Source organism: Triticum urartu, chromosome 1A (genome assembly GCF_056163025.1).
Source record: "Triticum urartu cultivar PI428250 chromosome 1A, HENAU_Tu73, whole genome shotgun sequence".
Taxonomy (NCBI): Eukaryota; Viridiplantae; Streptophyta; class Magnoliopsida; order Poales; family Poaceae; genus Triticum; species Triticum urartu.
The window spans coordinates 158,623,639-158,648,310 of record NC_141873.1 but is presented as its reverse complement, the minus strand read 5'-3'; the positions used below and the strand labels follow the sequence as shown (position 1 = coordinate 158,648,310).

The window sequence follows — 24,672 nt, the reverse complement described above, 5'->3', positions numbered from 1 at the left end:
AGAGCGACCCTCCCACTCGGAGGCTTAGCTGCAGTCCAGTACTCGCCTAAGTACGAAACACATCCTACTCCGCAAGGACGACGAGGTGCAGGTCGACTGTCACCTTCTCCTTGGGAGCTTCGCCACAAATACAACGTGCGCTCCATCACCGACTCCGCAAGGACGACGAGGTGCAGGTCGACTGCCACCTTCTCCTTGGGAGCTTCGCCACAAATACAACGTGCGCTCCATCTCAATCCGCAAGGACGACGAGGTGCAGGTCGACTGCCACCTTCTCCTTGGGAGCTTCGCCACAAATACAGCGTGCGCTCCATCCCACTCCGCAAGGACGATGAGGTGCAGGTCGACTGCCACCTTCTCCTTCGGAGCTCCGCCACAAACACAACGTGCGCTCCATCTCAATCCTCAAGGACGGCGAGGTGCAGGTCGACTGCCACCTTCTCCTTGGGAGCTTCGCCACAAATACAACGTGCGCTCAATCCCACAGGTGCAGGTCGACTGCCACCTTCTCCTTCGGAGCTCCGCCACAAACACAACGTGCGCTCCATCACCGACCCGCAAGGACGACGAGGTGCAGGTCGACTACTACCTTCTCCTTCGGAGCTGCACCACAAATACAAAAGTCGTCTCGAGTGAAGAACGAGTTCCACTCGATGGAGGATTCATGAAGATATTCAACGATAAACCAAGTTCAGATAAATCCTAAAGGTTCCAGACCACAGATCGAAGTGCTCGGGCATTCAGCCCGAAAGAGTTTAACGGTTACAAAAACCACTCGGCATTCCGAGGCAAATTTAAGGTGGGGCATAAAAGTTTGTTCACTCCGCAGGAGGAGGACTGGCAGGCTCGACGAACTCGTCCAGGTCGACGCCGTCGGTGATCCGAGTGGCTGCAGCAATAAAAGTCTCCATAAAAGATCGGAAGTCATGCCTCTGGGTGTTGGCGACCTTGATTGCTGCTAGCTTATCTTGTCGCACCACCTTGCAGTGGACACGAACCAAAGACAGAGCCACATCAGCACCACACCGGGCAGAAGATTTCTTCCACTCCTGCACTCGATCAGGGATCTCGTTAAGTCGAGTCATCAGGGACTCAAGATCATTCTAGAACGTGGCCTCTGGCCAAAGTGTCGTGTCGATCTGTGACGTGGCGACCTTCAGTCGAGCCAAGTAGTCCACAACGCCGTCGATGCGGGATTCCAGTCGGAGCAGATTCATGGCAGTTTCATCTTTCACGGGAGAATTGATTGGGTCCAAACCTGGCTCAATCCGCCCAATCTCCTCCTCGAAGTTCTGGCAAAACTCTGCATTCACGATCCAAGGGTAAGTCAATTTTTGTATGCTGAGTCGACAAAAAAACATCAGTCGGAACAAAATGTATACCTTCAAGCTTGATGAACAACTTCTTGGCAAGGCTCCTCAGATAGCTCTCCAGATCGTCCCTCCTGCGAGCGATGCCTTCCATCTGCTCGTACAGGTTGAGGTTGTCCTTCTTCAAGCGCGTGCACTCCTTGTTGGCTTTGTTCAGGGCAGATTTCATCTTGGTGTTCTCTTCCTCCAATTGGCCGACTGAAGCCAGTTTCTGTTCAGCCAGAGCGGTTCTGTCGTCAGCTTTCTTTTGAGTAGCAGCCAAATCCTGATCCTTCTTCGCCAGAGCTTCTCTCAGTTTTTCTGCAAAGAAATGGTGCTTGATTCAGAAAGAGCAGAAGGGTACTCAAGCCTAAGACAAATCAGTCGACAAGCTCGTCTTACCATTGGCGTCGTCCTTGGCCTTTTGCAGCTCTGTCTTGGCCAATTCCAAGTCAAGGTTTAGTTGGATCTGCTGTTTCTCCAAGTCAGCAAAGCGAGCTCCAAGATCACAAGATTTCTGCAATCAGGGAGGAGAAGTTATTTTACAATGAAAAACGACAAAGACAATAAATACTAAGACTACGGTCGACTGCCCGTAGTCCACCATAGTCTCGGGGACTACACCCAGTGGGTGCACTTTGCGTGCCCCCACCGGTTCTGATCCCACTCGACCGGCCCGCCGGAGTCGAGTGCAGGGAGTAAAAAAAGAGAGAGAAAGAACAATTGCACCGTCAAGAAAGAAGAATTCAGACCATAGAACTCAGACCACAGTCGACTGCCAGCAGTCGACCGCGGTCTCGGGGACTACACCCAGTGGGTGCACTTGGCGTGCCCCCACCGGTTCTGATCCCACTCGCCCAGACCAAGTGGAGGAGATAAACTACCAGTTCGGTTTACACTCGACGCGGCCAGACCAAGTCGAGCGAAAGAATCAAAATACAAAGACTACAGTCGACTGCTAGCAGTCCACCGTAGTCTCAGGGACTACACCCAGTGGGTGCACTCAGCATGCCCCCACTAGTTCAAAAATTCAATCGACGCACCGAGTGGGTGTACAGATGCAAAAAAAATCGGAAAGAGAGTCTTCAGATAGCATATCCTAGCAGAACAAGCGGTGACCAACTAACCTGAACGTTGCTTTAGAGAGCCGAGTTGGCGTCGTAGGCGGCCTGACTGGCGTCCCGCACCGTCTTCATCTTCTCCATCATAATGCCCGCCTAGCGTATGGCTTCCTTGGCAGCATTCACTTCGTCCTCTGGGACATGATGGGTCGCAAAAACTGAAGGTGGGTCGGCAGGGGCTTGAGCAGTCGATGAAGAAGGCAAGGCACTCGACAATGGTACGACGAAGGTAACAGAACCCCGATTGGCATCACCAGCATCCTGAACGACTGGTTTCGCCCTTGGCATCGACTGTGGCACCTTGCTTGCAGGAGCTTGCCTATTTTTCCTCAACAAAGGCCTCTCAGGCTCTTCATCATCATCATCGGGGAGGTCAATAATGTTAGGAGCTGTTCAAAGATCAATCGCCAAAATCACATCACCCAATGGTACACATTGCAGTTGAGTCGACCAAATAAAGGCAGAATGACAGAAATCATACCCAGATTGGAAGTGACCGCATCCTCCATTACCTCATCCTCGTCCCTGTAAGCTGAGGTCCCGGAAGTAGCAGCGCTGCCAGTTGCAAAGTTCGTCTGGTTAAATCAATAAAAAACAAACAGCACGAGGCGTCGAGTGAATACAAAGGGAGACACTCACGCAGAAGCGACGGGGATGTCAATCTTAATCTTCGGCAACGCCTTCCGAGGCTTCTGCTCTGCAACTTTGGGATGCTTTGACGCTTTTTCGATTGGGGTTGGTGAAGAGGTCTGAGGACGCTTTGAAGACTGACCAGCCTGAGCAATCGCCTTTTCACGGGCGCTCGGTCGTTCTTGGTCAAGCTTGGATCGCCTCTCCCTGCGAGGAGGCGACTCGACTTCTTCTTCGTCACTCGGGTCGTCGCTTTCTTCGTCTCCTTCACCGTCAGAATACCATTCGCCATTGTCGCCGCCGCTCGCCTCTTCTTCCAGGTCTTGCTCTTACTCTCCGTTGGGCATTGAATACATTTCGATAAGGGCCTGAAAGAAAGCAGGAAGAATAAAGTCAGTCGACGTAGTATAGACAGCTGCGCGAGTGAATTCAGATTACAATCAAAAGCTCAGAATCGGACCTTTTCTGGTTCATGGGACTGGTCGAATGGAGGAACTCTCCTGGCTCCTCTGGGGTTGTCCTTGAAGGAAATATGCCCTAGAGGCAATAATAAAGTTATTATTTATTTCCTTATATCATGATAAATGTTTATTATTCATGCTAGAATTGTATTAACCGGAAACATAATACATGTGTGAATACATAGACAAACAGAGTGTCACTAGTATGCCTCTACTTGACTAGCTCATTAATCAAAGATGGTTACGTTTCCTAACCATGAACAAAGTGTTGTTATTTTATTAACAAGGTCACATCATTAGTTGAATGATCTGATTGACATGACCCATTCCATTAGCTTAGCACCCGATCGTTTAGTATGTTGCTATTGCTTTCTTCATGACTTATACATGTTCCTATGACTATGAGATTATGCAACTCCCGTTTGCCGGAGGAACACTTTGGGTGCTACCAAACGTCACAACGTAACTAGGTTATTATAAAGGAGCATTACAGGTGTCTCCAAAGGTACATGTTGGGTTGGCGTATTTCGAGATTAGGATTTGTCACTCCGATTGTCGGAGAGGTATTTCTGGGCCCTCTCGGTAATGCACATCACATAAGCCTTGCAAGCATTACAACTAATATGTTAGTTGTGAGATGATGTATTACGGAACGAGTAAAGAGACTTGCCGGTAACGAGATTGAACTAGGTATTGGATACCGACGATCGAATCTCGGGCAAGTAACATACCGATGACAAAGGGAACAACGTATGTTGTTATGCGGTCTGACCGATAAAGATCTTCGTAGAATATGTAGGAGCCAATATGGGCATCCAGGTCCCGATATTGGTTATTGATCGGAGATGTGTCTCAGTCATGTCTGCATTGTTCTCGAACCGTAGGGTCCGCACGCTTAACGTTACGATGACAGTTATTATGAGTTTATGCATTTTGATGTACCGAAGTTAGTTCGGAGTCCCGGATGTGATCACGGACATGACGAGGACTCTCGAAATGGTCGAGACATAAAGATTGATATATTGAAAGCCTATGTTTGGATATCGGAAGTGTTCCGGGTGAAATCGAGATTTTACCGGAGTACCGGGAGGTTACCGGAACCCCCCGGGAGCTATATGGGCCTTAATGGGCTTTAGTGGAAAGAAGAAAGGGGCAGCCCAAGGTGGGCCGCGCGCCTCCCCCCTCCCCTAGTCCTATTAGGACAAGGAGAGGTGGCCGGCCCCCCCTCTCTCTCTTTCCCCCTCGAGGAATCCTATTCCAACTAGGATTGGGGGGGGAGTCCTACTCCCGGTAGGAGTAGGACTCCTCCTGTGCCCTCCTCCTGGCCGGCCGCCCCCTCCCCCTTGGATCCTTTATATACGGGGGCAGGGAGGCACCTCTAGACACACAAGTTGATCCTTGAGATCGTTCCTTAGCCGTGTGCGGTGCCCCCTGCCACCATATTTCACCTCGATCATATTGTAGCGGTGCTTAGGCGAAGCCCTGCGACGGTAAAACATCAAGATCGTCACCATGCCGTCGTGCTGACGAAACTCCTCCCCGATGCTTTGCTGGATCGGAGCCCGGGGATCGTCATCGAGCTGTACGTGTGCTAAGAACTCGGAGGTGCCGGAGTAACGGTGCTTGGATCGGTTGGATCGAGAAGACGTACGACTACTTCCTCTACGTTGCGTCAACGCTTCCACAGTCGGTCTGCGTGGGTACGTAGATAACACTCTCCCCTCTCGTTGCTATGCATCACCATGATCTTGCATGTGCGTAGGAATTTTTTTGAAATTACTGCGTTCCCCAACAGTCCTTGTTTCCGGTGATGCCCGACAGCCACTTCTCCAGTGTGTCGTCATCGACCTCCTCCAGGTGAATCCGAGTGGTGTCGTCAAGACCCGAATACATCCACATCGGATGGTCTCGGGCTTGAAGAGGCTGGATGCGCTGCCGAAGGAAAACCTCCAAGAGATCCATACCGGTGACCCCGTCACGGATAAACTGGACCACTCGTTCGACCAGCACCCTAACCTGCGCCTTCTCCTCCAGGAGCACCTTCAAAGAGGAGGGTTTCCTCACTCGGTCCATGGTAAAAGGAGGGAGGCCAGTCGACTGCCCTAGCGTCGGCTGGTCTTTGCAGTAAAACCAGCTCGACTGCCATCCGCGGACCGAGTCGGGAAGAATCATGGCTGAAAAGGAACTTTTCCCTCTCATCTGAACACCAAGACCCCCACACATCTGAATCACTTGTGTTCTCTCATCACTCGGATTGGCCTTTTTCACCGTCTGAGAACGACAGGTGAAAATGTGCTTGAAAAGACCCCAGTGAGGCCGACAACCCAAGAAATTCTTGCACAAAGACACGAAAGCAGCGAGATACACGATTGTGTTGGGAGTGAAGTGGTGGAGTTGTGCCCCAAAGAAATTCAGAAATGCCCGAAAGAAAGGGTGAGGAGGCAAGGAAAATCCACGGTCGACGTGGGTGGCAAGGAGAACGCGCTCACCCTCCCGAGATTGCGGCTCGGATTCCTTCCCCGGAAGCCGCGCCGATCCATGGGGGATCAGCCCTCCATCGGCTAGGTCGTCGAGGTCTTCTTGGCGGATCGCCGAGCGGATCTAGTCGCCCTGGATCTAGCCCTTCGGCAGGCCGGCTCGCGACGAAGATCCACCCCGACTGGTCGCCTTCCCCTTCGCCTTTGCCGTCGCCTTCTTCGCCCGCTACAGAGCCGCCGTCTTCTCCTTCCCCATCGTCGCCGGCGAGACGCGTACGGAGCGGCGGCGCTGGGGCGAGAGCGAGCGCGACGAAGAAGCCTGAAGAGGAGAAGAGGAAATGGGAACGCACTGTTCAAGAAACCCCGGTCCGACGCCTTATATGAGGTCGCTTCCGAGTGGCTGACTGGTAGGCCCGGACGGTCCTGTCAAATCCCGTAACAATCGCGCGCGCGATACGTGGCGAAAAAGGTGGCGCGGAGATCGAGGCGGCCCCGCCCTATCCCATCCGATTACTGCGGCCTCCCCCGTCCCGCGCGCTTCCCAAAATTTGAATCTCGCGAAATCTGCGGGCAGCAGAAAAGCTTGTCAAACGGAAGATCTCCTCCACACTGTCACTCAGAGCTTTTCAAGTAAAGAAACTCACTCGACAGAAAACTAAGAATGGATCAAGGCGACTGAAAAGGAAGTTGCTGTCATCACTCAGGTTCATTGATCCGAAACAAGATATGCTCATGGCATGAAAAATGCGTCGGAGAAGTTCTCAACTCCTTCCCCACTCAAACCTCGATCCATTCGGGGGCTAATGATGAAGCTATGTACCTAGGGTAGGGTCATGGACCTGTCCTAACTGCCCTACCCAAAGACATCTCTAGAAGAAATCACCTTTCAATCGACTTGGAGGTGTTCCACTCGACAGACTCGAAGACACTCGACCAAGAAGCAATCACTCGACTAAGATCCAACCACTCGACGGCCAGGAGACCTAAAGTCACTCCGCACACTAACGGTCGGTCATTAAGTAGTTTTTATGGTCATCATAGCACTTTATTAGGGGCGTTACCAGTAACGCCCGACCTTAATGTATTTAAAACCCTGCATAACTGAGGGCCGGAGGGGTCTGGCGAACTCTATATAAGCCACCCCCCTCCTCGGTGTAAAGGATTCGCATCCCTGTAAATCATACACGCATAATCTAGTCGACCGCCTCCGGGCTCCGAGACGTAGGGCTATTACTTCCTCCGAGAAGGGTCTGAACTCGTAAATCTCGTGTGCTTACAACTACTTCATAGCTAAGATCTTGCCTCTCCATACCTACCCCCCTACATTATTGTCAGACTTAGAACCACGACAGCGCCCGTGTAGGTCTCCTCTTCTCATGCTCATACAATTGGTGAAGAGCTCACCTTATAAAGAGGTGTATGTCTCACTCAACTTTTAGGGTAGGACCAAACTTTAGTCCCACTCACACCACTCATAAATTATGTATGAATGAGACAAAAGAATTTCAGAATTTTAGTTGGCCTTTGGGCCAAAGGCCTCCTAGCAAATTCCAACACTACTATGCATTTCATCACATGGTACAGTGCACCGTAAAATCTCTTCTTTTTTGTATCCAAGTCAGTTGTGCAAAATGCAAACTTGCTACATCCTGCAAGAAACAAACAAGCAAATGGAAAAATGGAAACAGGGCACTCCGGCATTCCGCGCAAGCGCAGGGCGGCAACAACAGAAGAGGGCAAGTGCAAGTGAGCCAAATACAACTCTGCGATTACTCGCACAAAAAAAAAACACTGCAATTTTCATGGTCTGCTCCGTTTAAAAGAACTGTTGTGGCATGCTGGAACTAGAGATCCACATTCAATTCGAGGCAAAAGTTGTACTGCATCTCAGATTCCTTCCAATATCAACACAAGGCTGTGCAGGTCAAAAGGCTAGCCGGTGCAGTTGCAGTAAGTATATTTCTTCAGGAGGTGAAGGAAGAACTGTCAGCGATGCTGATTTTCTTTTTCGGGGTCAACGAGGAATCTTGCTTAATCAAGCGCTAAAAGCAACCCCAAAGGGACGACTCAAACGGACGCTAATTTTGTTTGTTTTTTATCCGTTTGGGTCGCCCGTCCGCTTGTCCGCATCCGCTTTTTCGTTTGGATCGGTCGATGTGCCCAACAAAAGCCAGACCCATTTTGTGCATATCTGTGTCGGCATTCAGTCAAATACCTGATGGGCGAGCTCCCGCGCGACCTCATCCTGCGCCCGCGAGCTCACCTCCGCCGCCTCGCCCGCGAGCTCCCGTCCGCAGCTCGCCGAGCCCGTCGCGCATGCCCCACCCCCGTTTTGCAGCTTGCCGCGCCCGCCCTGCAACTCGGTCACACCCCCGCTAGGTCGCCTCCGTCGACATCCGTGCTCCGGTCGCGCGCTCGCACCAGCACATGCATGCAAGCAGCCGCCCCGCGCGTAGACATCACACGCAGATCACGAGCAGCTTCATGTCAAGAGGCTCCGTGCACAGCTTGATGCCAGCATCCAATGATTGTCTGACTAGCATCCGACGAGTATCTGACCTGCATCCGACGAGCTTCCAACCAACAGCCGTGCAGCCTCGCCCCGCGCCCAGCCCCGCAACTCCCGCACCACCGCGCCCGCACTCCGTCGCATGCGCCTCGCCGGCTTTGCAGCAGCTCTCGTCCCGGCCGCGCACCGCACGCCACCCGCGCTGCGTGCCCCTCCCCGCAGCTTCGGCCCCGTGCCACTCGTGCCCGAGCTCCGCCCGCAGCAGCTCGTCGGGGCTGCAGTAGCTATCGCCCCGGCAGCGCACCGCACGCTACCCGCGTTGTACGCCAGCAGCAGCTCGTGCCTCGCCCACGCCCCGGCGAGGTCGTCGAGAGCATGGGGTCGCGCATGTTCTCGCTGTGGAGGTGCGCCGCCTGCGCGGCGAGGTCGTCGAGAGCATCCGCTTGCCCTGGCGTTGCCCCGGCTCCGGTGCTTCTCCGGCGCTGCCCCCTTGCTCCCTGCTATCTCGCGACGGAGGCCGAAGCGGCCGGTGGCGGGGCACTGTTGGGTGGATGGGAGAAAGAGAAAAGGAGGAGAGAGACGGGAATGGGATGGGTGGGTGGCTGATAGATGGGCCAATGCTCCCATGCAGCGGACGGAGGCGGACGAGGAGGCCACAGAAAGCATTCGTTTTGTGTCCGTCGTGGATCCAAATATGTCCTAAATTTGAGATAAAAATGGGTCTGAACGGACACGAAACGGACAACGGACGAACACTGTGTTCGTTTGGATTAACTCGTTAGGTCAATTTTTGTGTCCGAATGAACCAAACGGACAAAATGGGTCGCCTTTGATCTAAACGCATCCAGATCACGGTCCGTTTGGTCGACGGGGAGCGCGGTAATTACTGCACCACGCAATGCAGGAGACACGATCGATGGACGGTGGAAACCAAGAACTGTGGGCGCTCGGAACCATGCGGGGATCCTCACCAAAGTCCATGGCGTCCGCGATTAACAAACCATTTAACGCGGCGTCGTCGTCTCTGGACGGCTAAATACTGTCGGTGCTAAAATTATGGGCGGAGCACCGTCGCCACTACTGGTTTGTTTTCTTTTCCATGGACGGCGAAACGAAAGCCGGCCTTAATTGGATTGGATTGCTCTCTTCTGCAAAGCAAACTGATGCACTGCACTGGAGTGCAACAAAGATCATCGCTGCCGTTCTCTCGTTGGTCGCATTCCGAACGTGATCATCTCGCGAGATGAAACATCCGGGAGCAAATAGCGGGGGTGAGTTCGTGCCTTCCGTTCCACACTTTTCTGTACCCTTCTTTCCCAAGCTATGATGGGCGATTGGCCGAGCAATCATCATGTGTACGCACGCACCTTTAGTAGTTACAGTATCTCTCTGCCGAACATCATTTCACTCAGAAACCTTTTGCTCATCAGTTTGATCAGCACTCAAGCTCATCGATCGGCACGGCTGCAAACGGAATAACCGGACGCTTTCTACAGAGCCCACATCCCAATCACTTGTACATGCTGCAGTTAGCGAGCCATTGAGGAATGAAAGGCCGGTAACCTTCCCTTGTCCGCTTCCAGCGGCCGGAATCTCACGGTCAGACCACGCTCCCACTTTGCCCCCGCCACCTTTGCTGGTCGTCAAGTGAACCTTTTTCGCGATCTCTAGCGGCGAGCGGTACAAAGCGCGGCTAAAGGTGTTGGCGTCACCCAAGATGTGAATAAAAACTAGTCTACCAACAGGACTTACGCCTTTCCTTGTACAGGTAGGTGGGTGTCAATGGCAGCCGCGATACGACTCGATTGCGCGGCACGACGGGGGATACGGCCGGTGTGGTGGCTGGCCATGAACCGTCGTGCGTGGATAGGGATGGGGGTGGTGGAGTTTATGGAGGTAGCCAAACATTCAATAATTTTCTAGCGTAGCGCCTACCTGGGGAGAGTGTTAGTGCTGCCCCTCTACTGCGTGCCCTGCCGTATGATTATGATGCCTTCTTCCCTTTGACTCTAACCCTCAGCCCTGCCCAGATGAACATGGGAGAGAAACTTATAATGCTAGTACTAGGAGGAATCTTGATGAGTTCCTGTTTTTTTTTCTTAGTATTGTCTCTGTTTCATAATGTAGTGTTCACAATTTTTTTAAGGATAAAAATTTATAAAGTTTAACCAAGTTTATAGGATATACGTCTAACATCTAAATAAAAGCAAATGCATATCAATAAATCATACTCCCTTCATTCCACAATGTAGTGCTTACTCTATCCTCGTGCTTCAACTTTGACCGTAAATTAAACTATCAAGACCGATTGCGGCGGGAGCAAAAATTATATCAGTGAATTCGTATTCGAAAGAAGGTTTTAATTATATAATTTTTTCTCCCGTCGCAGTTGGTCTCCTTGGTTAAATTTATGGTCAAAATTGGACCTCGGGAAGCGCGGGCGCACTATATTTTGAAATGGAGTGAGTATGGGACATGCTTCCACACTGTATATATGGCACTGTAGTTTATAAATAGTTTCCTTCGTAAACATGATCAAAGTTCATAAAGTTTGTTTTTTTCATAAAAGTTATAAACACTACAAAACAGATGGGATTGTAGGTATAATTTTTTGGAACAAGTTTTTTATTATTATCATTGAAACAAGGATTGTAGGTATAATAGTAGTACTAGCGAGTGCGCCGCTATCCTCTACTGTGCGTACAAGAAAAATATTGAGTTTGCACATGGAGACGCATGTGTGTATGTGCTTTTCCAACAGGGACGAAATAGTTTTTGTCCCCCTTAACGGCTAGTGGATTACGGTTAAGAAGAAGGTGATAACATATCCCTTCCGTGTGAGTCGTGGCTGTCACCAGGTGACACAAGCCCTCACAAACCCACCAGGCAAGCAAGGCATGTGTTCCATGTCTCGCTACCTTCCCATCAAAGCCACGTACAGTACAACCTAAACAAACAAATCTCCATTCATCCTTCCTTCCTTCCCATAGCTGTTTTTTTCATAGATCATAGGCCACCCACCGAGAGGAGAAAGGTGTTTTTTAAACAAGGCGGCATAATTACCACCACGTACCCTCGTAGTAGGAGTAGTAGTAAGTTGTAATCCATGTGCCCTGCTATATAACAATCCCCTAAGCACTCTCTTTTAGCCGTCCAATGCCCGCTCCCCCCTCTCTCCCTCTCTCTTCTTTCTCCCGCACGCACGCGCGCTGTTTGGTGAGAGGCCAACTTTGGTGGTGACCATGGAGAGGACGCCGTCGTCGTGGTGCATCCTCCTGTGTCTGGCCGCCGCTTCGGCGGCGGCGGCGGCCCCGCTGCCGCAGTACTACAACGCCATATTCAGCTTCGGCGACTCCTTCTCCGACACGGGCAACTTCGTCATCATCAACTCCGGCAAGCTGCCCAACATGCCCAAGTTCCCGCCGCCCTACGCCCGCTGCTCCAACGGCCGCCTCGTCATCGACTTCCTGGGTACGTGCTCGCCTGCTCTGCTCGGCCGTCGATCGATCGGATGTTTGTTTACACGTGAGTTGCTGAACCGGATGGATGGATGGCTGGATTGATTGATGTGTGCGTGCGTGCAGCCGAGGCGCTGGGAGTGCCGCTGCTGCCGCCGTCGGCGAACAAGGGCACCAACTTCAGCCAGGGCGCCAACTTCGCGGTGATGGGCGCCACGGCTCTGGAGCTCAAGTACTTCCGGGACAACAACGTGTGGAGCATCCCGCCCTTCAACACCTCCATGAAGTGCCAGCTCGAGTGGTTCCAGGAGGTCAAGGAGACCGTCTGCTCCTCCCCGCAAGGTATCGTAATTAGCGCCGCTAGTAAACAAGGAGTTTTCTTGTCCGTTTCTTGTTGAAAACGAAAAACCAAAAAGGAACCGACGAACTCAACAATCTGCAGAGTGCAAGGAGTTTTTCGGCAAGGCGCTGTTCGTGTTCGGCGAGTTCGGCGGCAACGACTACAGCTTCGCGTGGAAGGCGGAGTGGAGCCTGGACAAGGTGAAGACGGAGATGGTGCCCAAGGTGGTGGAGTCGATGATCGGCGGCGTCGAGGCGGTCCTCGACGAGGGCGCGCGGCACGTGGTGGTGCCGGGCAACCTCCCCGCCGGCTGCATCCCCATCACGCTCACCATGTACGCGTCCGAGGACCGCAGCGACTACGACCCGCGCACCGGCTGCCTCAAGAAGTTCAACAGCGTGGCCCTCTACCACAACGCCATGCTCCGCATCGCCCTCGACCAGCTCCAGCGCCGCCGCCCGGACGCCCGCATCATCTACGCCGACTACTACACCCCCTACATCCAGTTCGCCCGCACGCCTCACCTCTACGGTCAGCCGATCACCTCCCTTTTCCTCCTTTGATTTCATTGATCCCTACTTGCTTCCTGGTGCTGCTAGCGTGTGGGTGCTCTGCTCTCCTCTGTTTCAATGGGGAATGGGGCACCGGCCACCTTTGTGGGTGTTAGTTCCAGGTTCAGCCTCTCAGGGCTGGTCACGCGCTAGCATGTCAGTTCCACACAGAAGACCGGCGCGAGTGGTGAGCTTCCACCGTCCTTTTGCTAGTTTTAGATGAGTGGCGTCGCGCGGGGATCTCGGGCTAGGGCCAGGGCAACAAGGCAAGGCTGGTGTTCCTTCCCAGGAGTAGGACAGTGGGGAGTGATGGCGTTGTAGATACGCCTGTGTCAGAGGCCAGAGCAACATCGTTGTGACTTCACCTGCCAACACGCGACACGCAGCACGCACGCATAGCTGTTCCTCACGGCTCACGCACTGCTGGTGCTATCTGCTAGCTAGCTTGGCACAACACTAACACCGGGTTCCATCCGTGCTCAGGCCAACCTGGCACTGCATCGGCTTAATCTCCGCCCCATTATTAGGGACACAAATGCCATCTGCTCTACCTCACTGAACCACGTAGTATACCTGATGGTCTTAGTACTTTTTTTTTGAGGGAGTGATGGTCTTAGTACTAATTAACACGTCGCACGCTCACTCATCACGCAAAGACAACTTTAGGTACAAACAAAAGCATAGAGCACAAAGAACAGGACAGAGTATTTACTTCAAGGGGTGTAGCTAGGTCTAGGTCAACTGAGATTTAGCCAAGTCTCAGTCAAGTGACATAGTATATAAAACAAAACAAAAACCAGAAAGAAATTTTTGCACGGATCTCCATGTAGGATCGAATGAACATAGCATTGACTGAGACATAACCAATTCTCAATCGACTGAGACTCGGTAAAACTGTCACTCTAATAACGAGATATGTGGCGAATTGCAGGGTACAAGAGGGGAGCCCTAAGGGCGTGCTGCGGTGGCGGAGGCCCGTACAACTACAACATGAGCTCGTCGTGTGGGCTGCCCGGTGCCACGGTGTGCGACGACCCCGACGCGCACGTCAGCTGGGACGGCATCCACCTCACCGAGGCGCCCTACCGCTTCATCGCCAACACCTGGCTCAAGGGCCCCTACGCGTACCCGCCCCTCGCCAGTGTCATCCGCGACGACATGGTCTATTAACTTAACTACTGTTATTAACACAAACACACACGATGATCCTTCATCCATGACTAAACTACACCATACGTCCGTCCGCTTTCTCTCTCTACGTGTGAACCACGCCTTCATACAATCCCGTGTGCGTGTTTTGGTTTGTAATATGCTTAGCAAGTTATACATTGGCCGTGTCACGGGAAGGTGACCTCCAATCTTTTTGACGCCGGATTGGCTGGCGCCTCTACTGTCTTGATCTGAGTTGGGGACATTGTAATCGTTGGTTGTATATTGGCAAGTAAATCGATTAGGTTTTTGCTGTTGTTGTTGTGTCGGCTGTAAATTGTGAAATGTGTTCTCCGTGTTACCAATGATGAACAAGTCCCTTCTTCGAAAAAAAATAACAAACATTTTCGGAGAACACGAACAAAAAATTAAATTTCAAAATATTTTTTCAGGAATGCGAACAAAAGATGAAATCAAACAGGTGTTCTAAATTTTTCCCAAACATTTTTTAAATTTGTGAACATTTGTTTTCTTAAAAGTTAAATGGGAACATTTTTGAATTTCCGAACAAAATCCAATAGGTGCGAGCATTGTCGTCGTTTAGTTGGGCAAGGCCCGAGAATTTTTCTTTCTTTTCTATGTTTTCATTTTTCATTAATTTATTTTCTCCTTTCTTTTCTATGTTTTCATTTTTCTTCTTTTTTCATGAATTAATTTTTTTCTCCTTTTTAAACTTTATTTTTTAACCTGTTCCAAAAATTGAAATACCAAAATAACATTTTTAAGTAACTGTTCTAAAATTATGATTTTAAATTATTTTTTCCTTTAAATATTTATTAAATGCTTTTAGAAAAAAACATTTGCTATTTTCAATTTTATCATTTTGTATTTATTAGTTATGCTAAAAACTTAAAATGACAATTAGTACCTATATAAGTTATGATTTTAAATACCATTTTCCTTCACACCTAGCATGGATGCCTACATGGGCACGCTACGTTGAACATGGTGTTTTTTTGGACATTCTTGAAATGATCCCAACTTTTGCGAGCAGGTGGCGTGCCCATGGTAGTCATCTATACCCCCAATATTTTTTTCATGGCCTTGTATGACCAATTCAAGGCACCAAGCAAATTTGGTTGGGTTTTCGATAAGTGTTGCATTTTCTAGAGTTTTCTCGGTAAAAAAAAAGTCGATAAATGGTTAGACATGCCGCAACCTGCATATGTGCTGGAAGTCGTTCAAACCTGCCATGAATGCCTACCACGGGCATGTCCACCTAGTGGAAGAATTTAGGGTAATTTCAACGATGTCCATAAAAACACCATGTTCAACGGAGGGTGTTCAGGTTGGCCAGAAGGGTCCGTCTGAGAGCTCGTGGTTTTTTGACATCCTTAAAATGGCCTTAATTTTTCATGATCTTGTATGACCAATTCAAGGCACCATGAAAAATTGTGTTTGTTTTCGACAATTTTTATATTTTTCTGGAGTTTTCTCAGTCAGAAAACACGGAAAAAAGGCTGGACGTGTCGCAACTTGCATACGATGTCAAAAATTGTTCAAACTTGTCATGGATGCCTATGAGGGACATGCCCACCCAATGGCAAAAAGTTGGATCATTTCAAGGATATACAAAAATAGACCATGTCAAACAAAGTTGCTTCGGGGAGGGGGGGGGGACAGAAGGCTCCGTCTGAGAGCTTGTTGTTTCTCGATATCCTTGAAATGACCCCAATTATTTTCAAGGGCCTCATATGACCAATTCAAAGCATCATGGCAAGTTGTTTTGGTTTCGACAAGTTATACATTTCCTGGAGTTTTCTCGACGAAAAGAGGACAATTAATGGCAGAACATGTCGCAACATGCGTACGTTGTTAGAAGTCATTTAGACCTGGTGGGGATGCCTAACATGGGTATTCCCACTTGCTTGCAAAAATTAGGTTAGTCCTGATATTTTCAAAGAAATACCATGTTCAATGAAGGGTATTCAGATAGGCCAGAAGGATCTGTTTGAAAGCACCTCATTTCTCGACATCCCTTAATTGACCCTTTTTTTATGGTCTTGTATGACCAATTCAAGGCATCATGCCAAATTATTTGGGTTTTGTCGAGTTTCATATTTCTAAAGTTTTCTCGGTGAAAAAAGGACGATTAATGGCAGAACGTGTCACAACGTGCATACGGTGTTGGAAGTCATTCAAACCAGGCATGGATGCCTAAAATGGGCATGCCCACCTGCTTGCAAAAGTTGGGATCTGTCCTGAGATTTCCAACAGTTGGATCAATTATCCATAGTCCTAAAAACACTAGTTTAGATGAGTGTATTTATAATTTCCGATCATTATCAATCAGCATGAGCATTTTCTTTTGTCCTGAAAATTTCATGAAAGTTGCCAACAATTTTGGAATTTCAAAATGTGCATGAAAATTTTACAAACTAGAATACTTTTTTCTAAAATTGTAAACAAATTTCCAAAAAATTATGAAAATTTTGAACAAAAATTGCAAACCACGTACTTTAAAAAAATTATCAACTTTTTTGAAACCATAAATTTCTTAAATTTGTGAACAAAACAATCGACAACAAGAACGTTTTCTAAAATTCTAGAACAATTTTTAAAATTGCAAAGAATATTTGAAAACAAGAACATTTTCTGTTATGCCAAACAATTTTTTATTTTTGAAAAAAGTTTCACAAAGAATAATAAATTTAAAAAGTAGAAAAATGAATAAACAAAAGGAGAAGAAAAATGAAAAAAAATGAGAATCAAAAAATGCTCAGGCCCTAGAAAATAAGAAATGTTTTCAGAAAATGTTAGTAAATTTGAAAAAATATTCGTAAACTTGAAAAAATGTTTCTGTTTTTCGAATAATGCTCAAAAATTAGGTTTGCATGCTGAAAAATATATTCGGAAATTTTAAAAATTCTTCATAATTTCAAGATTTTTTTTAAAATTGATAAATTATTTGACTTTTTGAAAAAATTCTTACACTTTCAGAAAAATATCCTTGAAGTTTGAAAAATATTTACAAAATCAAAATGTTTTTCCGAAAAAAATGTTCTCAAATTTGGAAAAAAGATCGTGTTTCCAAAAGAAGTTCAAATTTTGAAAAACATTTCGTATTTTTGAAAATATTCATGTTTTCAAAATATATTTTGATGATGAAAAAACACATTAGTATTTTTGAGCTATAAAAAAACACTTTAGCTACAATACCCCCTGTCAAATAATCTCGATACACTACAGTGTGTTCTATTCGTGCTAGAGTGTCTGCCCCTTTGTACAGTACTAATTTCGATCTGCTACAGCATTTATATAAAAAATACTCCTACGGTGCGACCATTCTCTGTGATAATATACCACGCTAGTTATGTATAACCAAGTTGTGTTTGTCCTGGTGGCTATTAAAGTACTCCCTCCATCCTTGAAAGAGTGTATTTTTAACTTTGTTAGAAAGTCAAACTTTTCTACGTTTGACCGTATTTATACAATAATAGACCAACATTTATGCCATCAAATTAGTAGCATTAGATTCATGATAAAATATATTTTCGTCATATGCCTATTTGGTTTCACAAGCATTGACATATTTTTCCATAAACTCGGTCAAACTTTGAGATAGTTTGAGCCCAATAAAATTGGAAGTACACTCTTTAAAGGAAGGAGGGAGTATACAACTGCAGAAGGTCCTGGGTTCGAAGCCTGATATTTTTTTTGATTTTCGATCCATGCTACAGTAAATACTAATGGGCCGGCCCAAGGCGGACACAGAACGTAACAGATCTCCGTGACGTATTTTCTAGAAAGATTATCCTTTATTATGAAGGGGTAAAGATAGATCTCGTCCATTGATGTATTTAGGGGATTGTACCGAAGCAAAGATTATTTTGTTATCGAAAATTATAAACCAACGGACTTTTACGGGCCTATTACGTGGTCTGTTTCGTTAACTAATCTCCACCCCCACCCCTGATTTTCGGATTGTCTCAAAAAAACCCTGATTTTCAGGGATGTGGGCCCCGCATCATGATTTTCTCCAATCAAAAGGTCCCAGCTAAGCCCGTAAAAGCCCATGCTTATTTGCCCATGCGTGTAGCAAAGCTCTTTTCTTATTCACGTCCATTGTGAGCTTAACGAATTAATCGAGCTAGCTCGAGTTACATGAGTCGAGCTGAGTTTATTATGTTAACGAGTCAAGCCAAAGCTAACTCGAATTCTAACGGGTCGAGCTGAGTTTATTATGTTAATAAGTTTATTATATTACCGAGCTCTAACGGGTCGAGTCATGCTGGCTCGACTCGAATTCCACCCCAAGTGAACGGTTTAAGAAAAAGAAAAATATGGTAAATCAAAATATATGTTTGAAACATGTACATATGATTTCAGTGGGCTATTCAACTTCAACAAAAAGTAACGGCAGGGATCAATAGGCGTGCCATGAACAAGTTCAGGCAGGTCATAATCGATATCAAGCTATCGGAGGGCCCCCCTGATTGGGTGGCGATTTACATTTGCACTGTGTTACAAAAATATCCATGACAATATTGTTACACGTGAAAAGATATTCAGATATTTTTGGAACTTCTAATGCCCTCCTCAGGGTTTCAAAATTACCAGGAGCAGCAGTGCCGAAAACCACTTGTTTCTCAAAAAGGAAAATAGCTACTGCATGTCATGAAGACATGAAAGTATCAAACAGGAAAAAGAACACAACAAAAATAACAGCTTGATTTCCATCTTCCGCTTTTGATCAGGGTATTATCACAAGTACGGAGAATCCATGTGTTGACCATCCCTCTCGTCACCAAGCATCATCATTGGATCTAGACCAAGATCGGGGCGTGGAAACAGTAATTTGAGACGAAAAGCATCCACGCCATTTAGATAGTATCTATACAGCCTCTTTGCTCGGATAAAACCTAGGCGGCCATACAGAGCGAGGGCACCCTTGTTTGTAACCTCTGCTTCAAGCGTCACCTGGATTGCACACGAGTCAGATGTCAAATACTCTAATCGTTCACACTGTTAAGGCAAATAGCTTATTCTGGTAACTGCAGGACAATCAAGGGACTGCATGAGTCAGATGTCAATCCTCTTTCCCTTTTTTCTTTACAAAGAGGATATGAACCACATCCATAGCCAAAACAAATAGACAACGAACACAAAAGTAGGATATATATAATAGCTGATATGTTTCTCAGATGACAAAATATCAAAAACGAATGAAATGTTAGAAAAGACGGACCAACAGAACTGTAGTATAATTACCTCCTCACAACCAGATTCCATCATTACCCGAATGGCTCTAGTAACCAGCTCAGTTGCTGTAGCATGAGGAAATACAGGTTAGATCAGCCTAATATACAACATAACACATTAAACTGTAAGGTAAAAAGTATGACGATTCCTATGGAAGGAGATAAACTGGAAGGCTGAAATTGCAAGGAGTTGACAAAGATTATGGGACGCCGCATTACTACATTACAATATTTGAAGTACTAGACAACTGAGCATCTTCGTTATATTTAGCAACAATGCACTGATATCTGATTTGTCAGAGATTGAGCTACCATATGAAATCCATTTAGTCCAAAACAAACTCAACGTATGAAGAATGGTGCAGAATATAACTTCAGTATGTAACACCAGATAACCAACAACGTTTGCTAAGTTCTTGCATAAATAATAATGCACATAGCGGTTGCAACTAATGACATCACAATAGCACTTAACGAACGAACATTATATAGATCAAAAGAAGGCAGCACAAAAAGCAATTGTCAAGAAAGAAACCTAGCAAGGCTAGCATAGACATGTCAATCATCAAGAAATAAACATAGTATCCAAGAACTAAGCAAATAAATACGCCTTTCTTTCTGCAAATGAAGCAGACCCAAAGTTAAACAAGCACAATAAAATACTTAACATAGCTGTTTCATTAAAGGGCAGCCCGGTGAACGTAGCTAGCTGTTTCTTTCTATAAAAAAAAGCAAATAAACAAATGCATTAGAAGATCCTACTCATAAATAATGGACTAACATTAATAAATTCTACAACACAAGCAACATATTAAAACTGTGCCCAGCACCAGTCAGACCACCAGAGTTCGACGACTTCCATCGGCTAGAATTTATTCCCCACCTCTATCTCTACTACTAAAAGCGCGAGTTCTAATTCTTCTAAAGCCACCAAAAATAGTGCACCCAGAACAAACCACACCCTGATCTAATCTATCTAATTAAATCTAAGAGTTGATATTGCTTCTGTGGTCTGCCATCCAATCCAAGGGCTCATATTCAATGTTCTCCCACAGCCCCACGCGCGTCCAGCCCCAGTCACGTAGCCACCACCTCCCTCACACAATCCTCCCTTAATTAATAGCATATATCCAATATCCATGCTAGCACTAACCAATTAATTATATCCTACAAAAATATCAATGTGTAATTAAGATCTTGTCAAATATTAGTGTGCGATGCAATTAATATATTGCCTAATATGCACATGCACGATTAATGTGCAATGCACGTTAATATTATATTAACGTGCATTGCACATACACGATTACTAGTAGTGACTGGTGTCTCAGTCGTTCTTCTTTAGACAATGCCAACAGGTGCTAGTGACTGGTTGGTTGTATGTTTTTCTCATATTGAAACTAACAGCAGATAAAAGGATTCTTTGGACAAGAGCAGGAAAACTGTGCTAACCCAACATGTTTGTATTACAATACTAAGCCAAATGTAGTTCTATAATGCAAGGTAAACATGTAAAGTGATCAAGAAAAAAAAAGGTGAATTTGGAGAAAGATAACTCATGTTAGTCATAATAACTAATGAAGCGAACTTACGCAAACACAACAAAGAAAAGGAACATGATCTCACAAAAACATAAGAATATCAAGGACAACATACGGATTCCCTCTGTTTTCTGCCGGTAACCCTTAATAACCGACCAAATCTAGTTTCTACGTAATCAATAGGTAGAGCTCCTATTGGTTGTGCGAAATAAAGCATATGGTACTCCAAGAAAGATGGTTGGTTGTTACATAGAAAAAATAACTCCGCCACTCCATACTTGTTGGCCAAAATGGGACCAAAAAAGGCACCTTATCCTGAGTCTGTAAGTTAGTTAAGTTATTTATTTAACTAGCGTAATGCCCGCACATTGCTACGGGTATTATTAGATTGTTTAGTGACTTTATTATGTTGAAATGTTTATATAAGAAATTGCATGTTTTTTAAGCATAGAGTTGCAAAGTTCAAATTTTGTCCAAGTGCGTAAATAAATTAGAATTTTAAATTTAAGTACATTAGTTTTCTGGCACAGTTTCAATGGTCACATCTTCTGGGAAGTTAAAAACTGTTTTTTTAATGTGTTAATCTAACAATTATTATGCTTCTTTTTATTCTTTTGTAATGTCTTTCTGCTAAGAGACATCATTTCGCCAGCACACCTTTTCACCAAGGGATGTGTCTTTCCACAAAGAGAAATCCTTTCACCAGGGGGTGTGTCATTTAACCGAAGGACATGACTGTTCGTAGGCCCTAACTGTCAAGATATAACAGACTTGATTGATCCTCTATATAATCTAAAGACTGGTCCTTTTAGGGTCATGTGTCTAATAATGGATACTGCATTAGGAGTCACTTTTAGAATAAAGAGGGACAAGGATTGCAGATGCATGCTGGGAACATGCAGCATGTCAGTCATAAATCGGTTCAGTTGCAGAGCACATCACATTCAGAAATTACAGTGCTTCTTTTGAACACAATCGGAAGCAAAGAGAAAATGTTTCCTTTTCAGATGGACGAATGAGATAAAATCTAACTGCAAGCATAAAAATTGCTCCAATTCAAACAAAATAAATGAAACAACCAGAGAACTTTGGACATTTTTCACAGTAAGCACAATGCCTATCCCTAATAAAATACTAAATGAAACAAGGCAAAGAGCGCCTTGCAATGAATCAAATGCTTATGTAACAACACTAAACCTGACGTTTCTTTTGGGAAGCAATAACCATTAATTGTGTGTTCCTACTATAGGATTCAATATTGCAACCTTGCAAAAACATAAAAAACGAAAACCACACCCTTATACGAGAGTGAACAGAGTCTTAGCAGTTACATACACTGGACAAGATGAAACCCTTGAAGTAAAACTATACACAAGTAAGATCTCTACGACTAGCAAACTCAGTAAGAAAGATTGTGTTTCCATAAACCTTACTAAGTCGATACTGCCACCCTTAGACATACATAGCAAGATTCTAAGATCACACATCGCCTAGCAACAATTGATGAACTATAGCAGAAAATTAAAGGATTTTTTATAAATATAAATCTAATAAACTCACCGATTCCTCGTCCTCGGTAGGGCTTGAGGACGACGAGCATGGCGATGTACCCCCTGAAGGCGCCTCGGTGCTCCCCCATCTTGCAAACCACTGTCCCCACGCACTTACCATCCTTTGCATCAAACGCCTTCGGACGAATCCCCCGGACAAACCAAGAAACCATCAAGAATATACCAAAGCCACATACTTTCAGCAGCGTGAGAGGTAGAGTGCAAAGAGAAAGTAAAGGCGTACGAGCAAGGTGAGCTGTGGCCAGAGGTAGACGAAGTAGCGGTAGGTGAAGATGGAGTAGGGTTCGCTGAGCTCCGCGTCCACCAGCGACATCACCAGTGGGAGGTGCTGCTCACCGCCGTAGCTAACGTACGCAATCTCCGCTCCGCCGCTGGAGGAGTCGCGGCGCTCTACGGGCGCTGTGCCCTGCATCACAGCCGCAGACATAGGTCGCCGGAGGACGAGCGAAGATCGGCGGCGGGGACGGATAGCTAGGTGAGAGGGAGTCAGCGGCCGGCGTAGGCACGCACGGGCTAGTGGACAAGCCCGTGGCCTACCCAAACTTTAGCCCGAAAGGATCTGGGCCAACTTTCTGTGTAGGTTAAACCCGTTATCAAATTAAAATGTTCAGGTGTGCCCAAACGGAGTCAAAGCCCATATCAGAACTCCTCTTTCACGAGAGACACAGTTTTTTCATCCGTTTTTTTTAAAGTTCATCAAAACCTATTAATACGGGATCTTGTTTTGAAGATCTCGACGCAAGGGATCCAACGGTGAAAACGATTTGAGATTTGAACACACGATCTAGGAGATAAAACATTTTAAATAAACGGATCTATGAAAAAAAACTCCCAGGTTGCGACAAGTGACGTACATGTTATGCGCCACTTGTCACAATCTAGAAAGGTGAAAGTGATCTTTGGAAGGAGTATTCCTCAATTAGTGATTTTGCGTGCACCCTGCTTGCTAGACTATCTGGGTTGCTGATCTATTTCTTTCCTTTTTCAATTATCCTTTTAGTTTTCACTTTTTTCTATTTTTCCTGAACTTCTTTTTACAGATTTTGAACTTTTTTCAAATTTGTTTCAAATTCATGAACTTTTCCAAATCTATGACCTTTTTTAGTTCATGATCATTTTTCTTTCAAATTTGTGAACTTTTTTTTCAACTCCCTTAACGTTTTTGTTTTTCCATTCTTTTCAAATTCACGAACTTTTATGTATTTTGATATTTTTAAATCCGTGGACTTTTTTTTTGTATTCTTGAACTTTTTTGCAAATCCATGAATTTTCTTTCCCATGAACATTTTTCTAATCCATGAAATTTTCCATTCATTTTTTCTTTTATCATTTTATTTTTGAAGTCTGTTTTTCTTTTTCTAATTTTGAACTTTCTTTCTTAAATTGATGAATTTTTTTCATATTTGTGAACTTTTTTCTTAAAATCATGAACTTATCTCAAATTCATTAACTTTTTTCAGACTCGTGATATTTTTTCCCAAATTCTTCACCTTTTAAAAATTCATGATTTTTTAATATTTTATTTTTCGTGACTTTTTCCTTTTTCAAATTAGTGAATTTTTGTTCTTAAATTCGTGAACATTTTTCCAATTTTATAATATTTTTTTCAATTTGTGAACCTTTGTTGAAATGCATTAACTTTTCTTAAAATCGTGACATTTTCTAAATTGATAAAAAAATCAAACTCATGAACTTTATTTAGATTCATGATTTTCCCCTAAATTTATGAACTTATTTAGAAAATAGTAAATCCTTTTTTAGAATGTCAGCGGTCAATGCTCCATGTCACCACTCAACGGTCAAAGGTCACCGGTCATGGTCCTAGGTCAAAGTTAATGGTCAAAGTGTGCTTATAATCAGTGCGATCTAAGAGCATCTCCAACAGCCGCGCTAAACAAGCGCCGCGTCACAAATTTGGCCATTTTAACGCGCGCGCAACCCGGCTGGTGGCTCCAGTGGGCGCGCAATAACCGCGCGCGCGGTATAAGGAGTTAGGCGCGCAGTCGGATTCGCTATCTCGCGCGGTGTATTTGGGGCGCCCGCTTCCGCGTGCGGCATACTTGAGCGCTTGCGCCGCACTCTCTCCTCTCCGCCTTCTACGGCCCACGCGCACCGGCGCCGGCGAACTGCACCCATGGACGCACGCGCCGCCACCCCGCTCCCCCATCCTATAACCGCGACCCCTCCACCGCTGCTGCCGCCGCCGCCGCAAACCCTAGCCCGGGTGGCGTTGGCCTCGTCTCCGCCGGAGCTC

General features: G+C 46.1%; 2 protein-coding genes across 2 annotated transcripts; one reads left to right on the top strand and one right to left on the bottom strand.

The window, feature by feature from the left end:
* The first annotated feature begins 11,679 nt into the window (after positions 1 to 11,679).
* LOC125551963 (GDSL esterase/lipase At5g45910) lies at positions 11,680 to 14,361 on the top strand. Its single transcript, XM_048715391.2, has 4 exons — positions 11,680 to 12,018; positions 12,132 to 12,347; positions 12,448 to 12,876; positions 13,828 to 14,361. The coding sequence occupies exons 1-4, from the start codon at positions 11,790 to 11,792 to the stop codon at positions 14,064 to 14,066; spliced, it is 1,113 nt and encodes a 370-aa protein (XP_048571348.2). The 5' UTR covers positions 11,680 to 11,789; the 3' UTR covers positions 14,067 to 14,361.
* Positions 14,362 to 18,475: 4,114 nt separating this feature from the next.
* Positions 18,476 to 22,949, bottom strand: ATMAK3 (Acyl-CoA N-acyltransferases (NAT) superfamily protein). Its single transcript, XM_048715383.2, has 4 exons — positions 22,642 to 22,949; positions 22,408 to 22,534; positions 19,317 to 19,372; positions 18,476 to 19,025 (listed from the first exon to the last, which is right to left on the bottom strand). Exons 1-4 carry the CDS (start codon positions 22,843 to 22,845, stop codon positions 18,810 to 18,812), a joined length of 603 nt encoding a protein of 200 aa, XP_048571340.1. The 5' UTR covers positions 22,846 to 22,949; the 3' UTR covers positions 18,476 to 18,809.
* Positions 22,950 to 24,672: the final 1,723 nt, after the last annotated feature.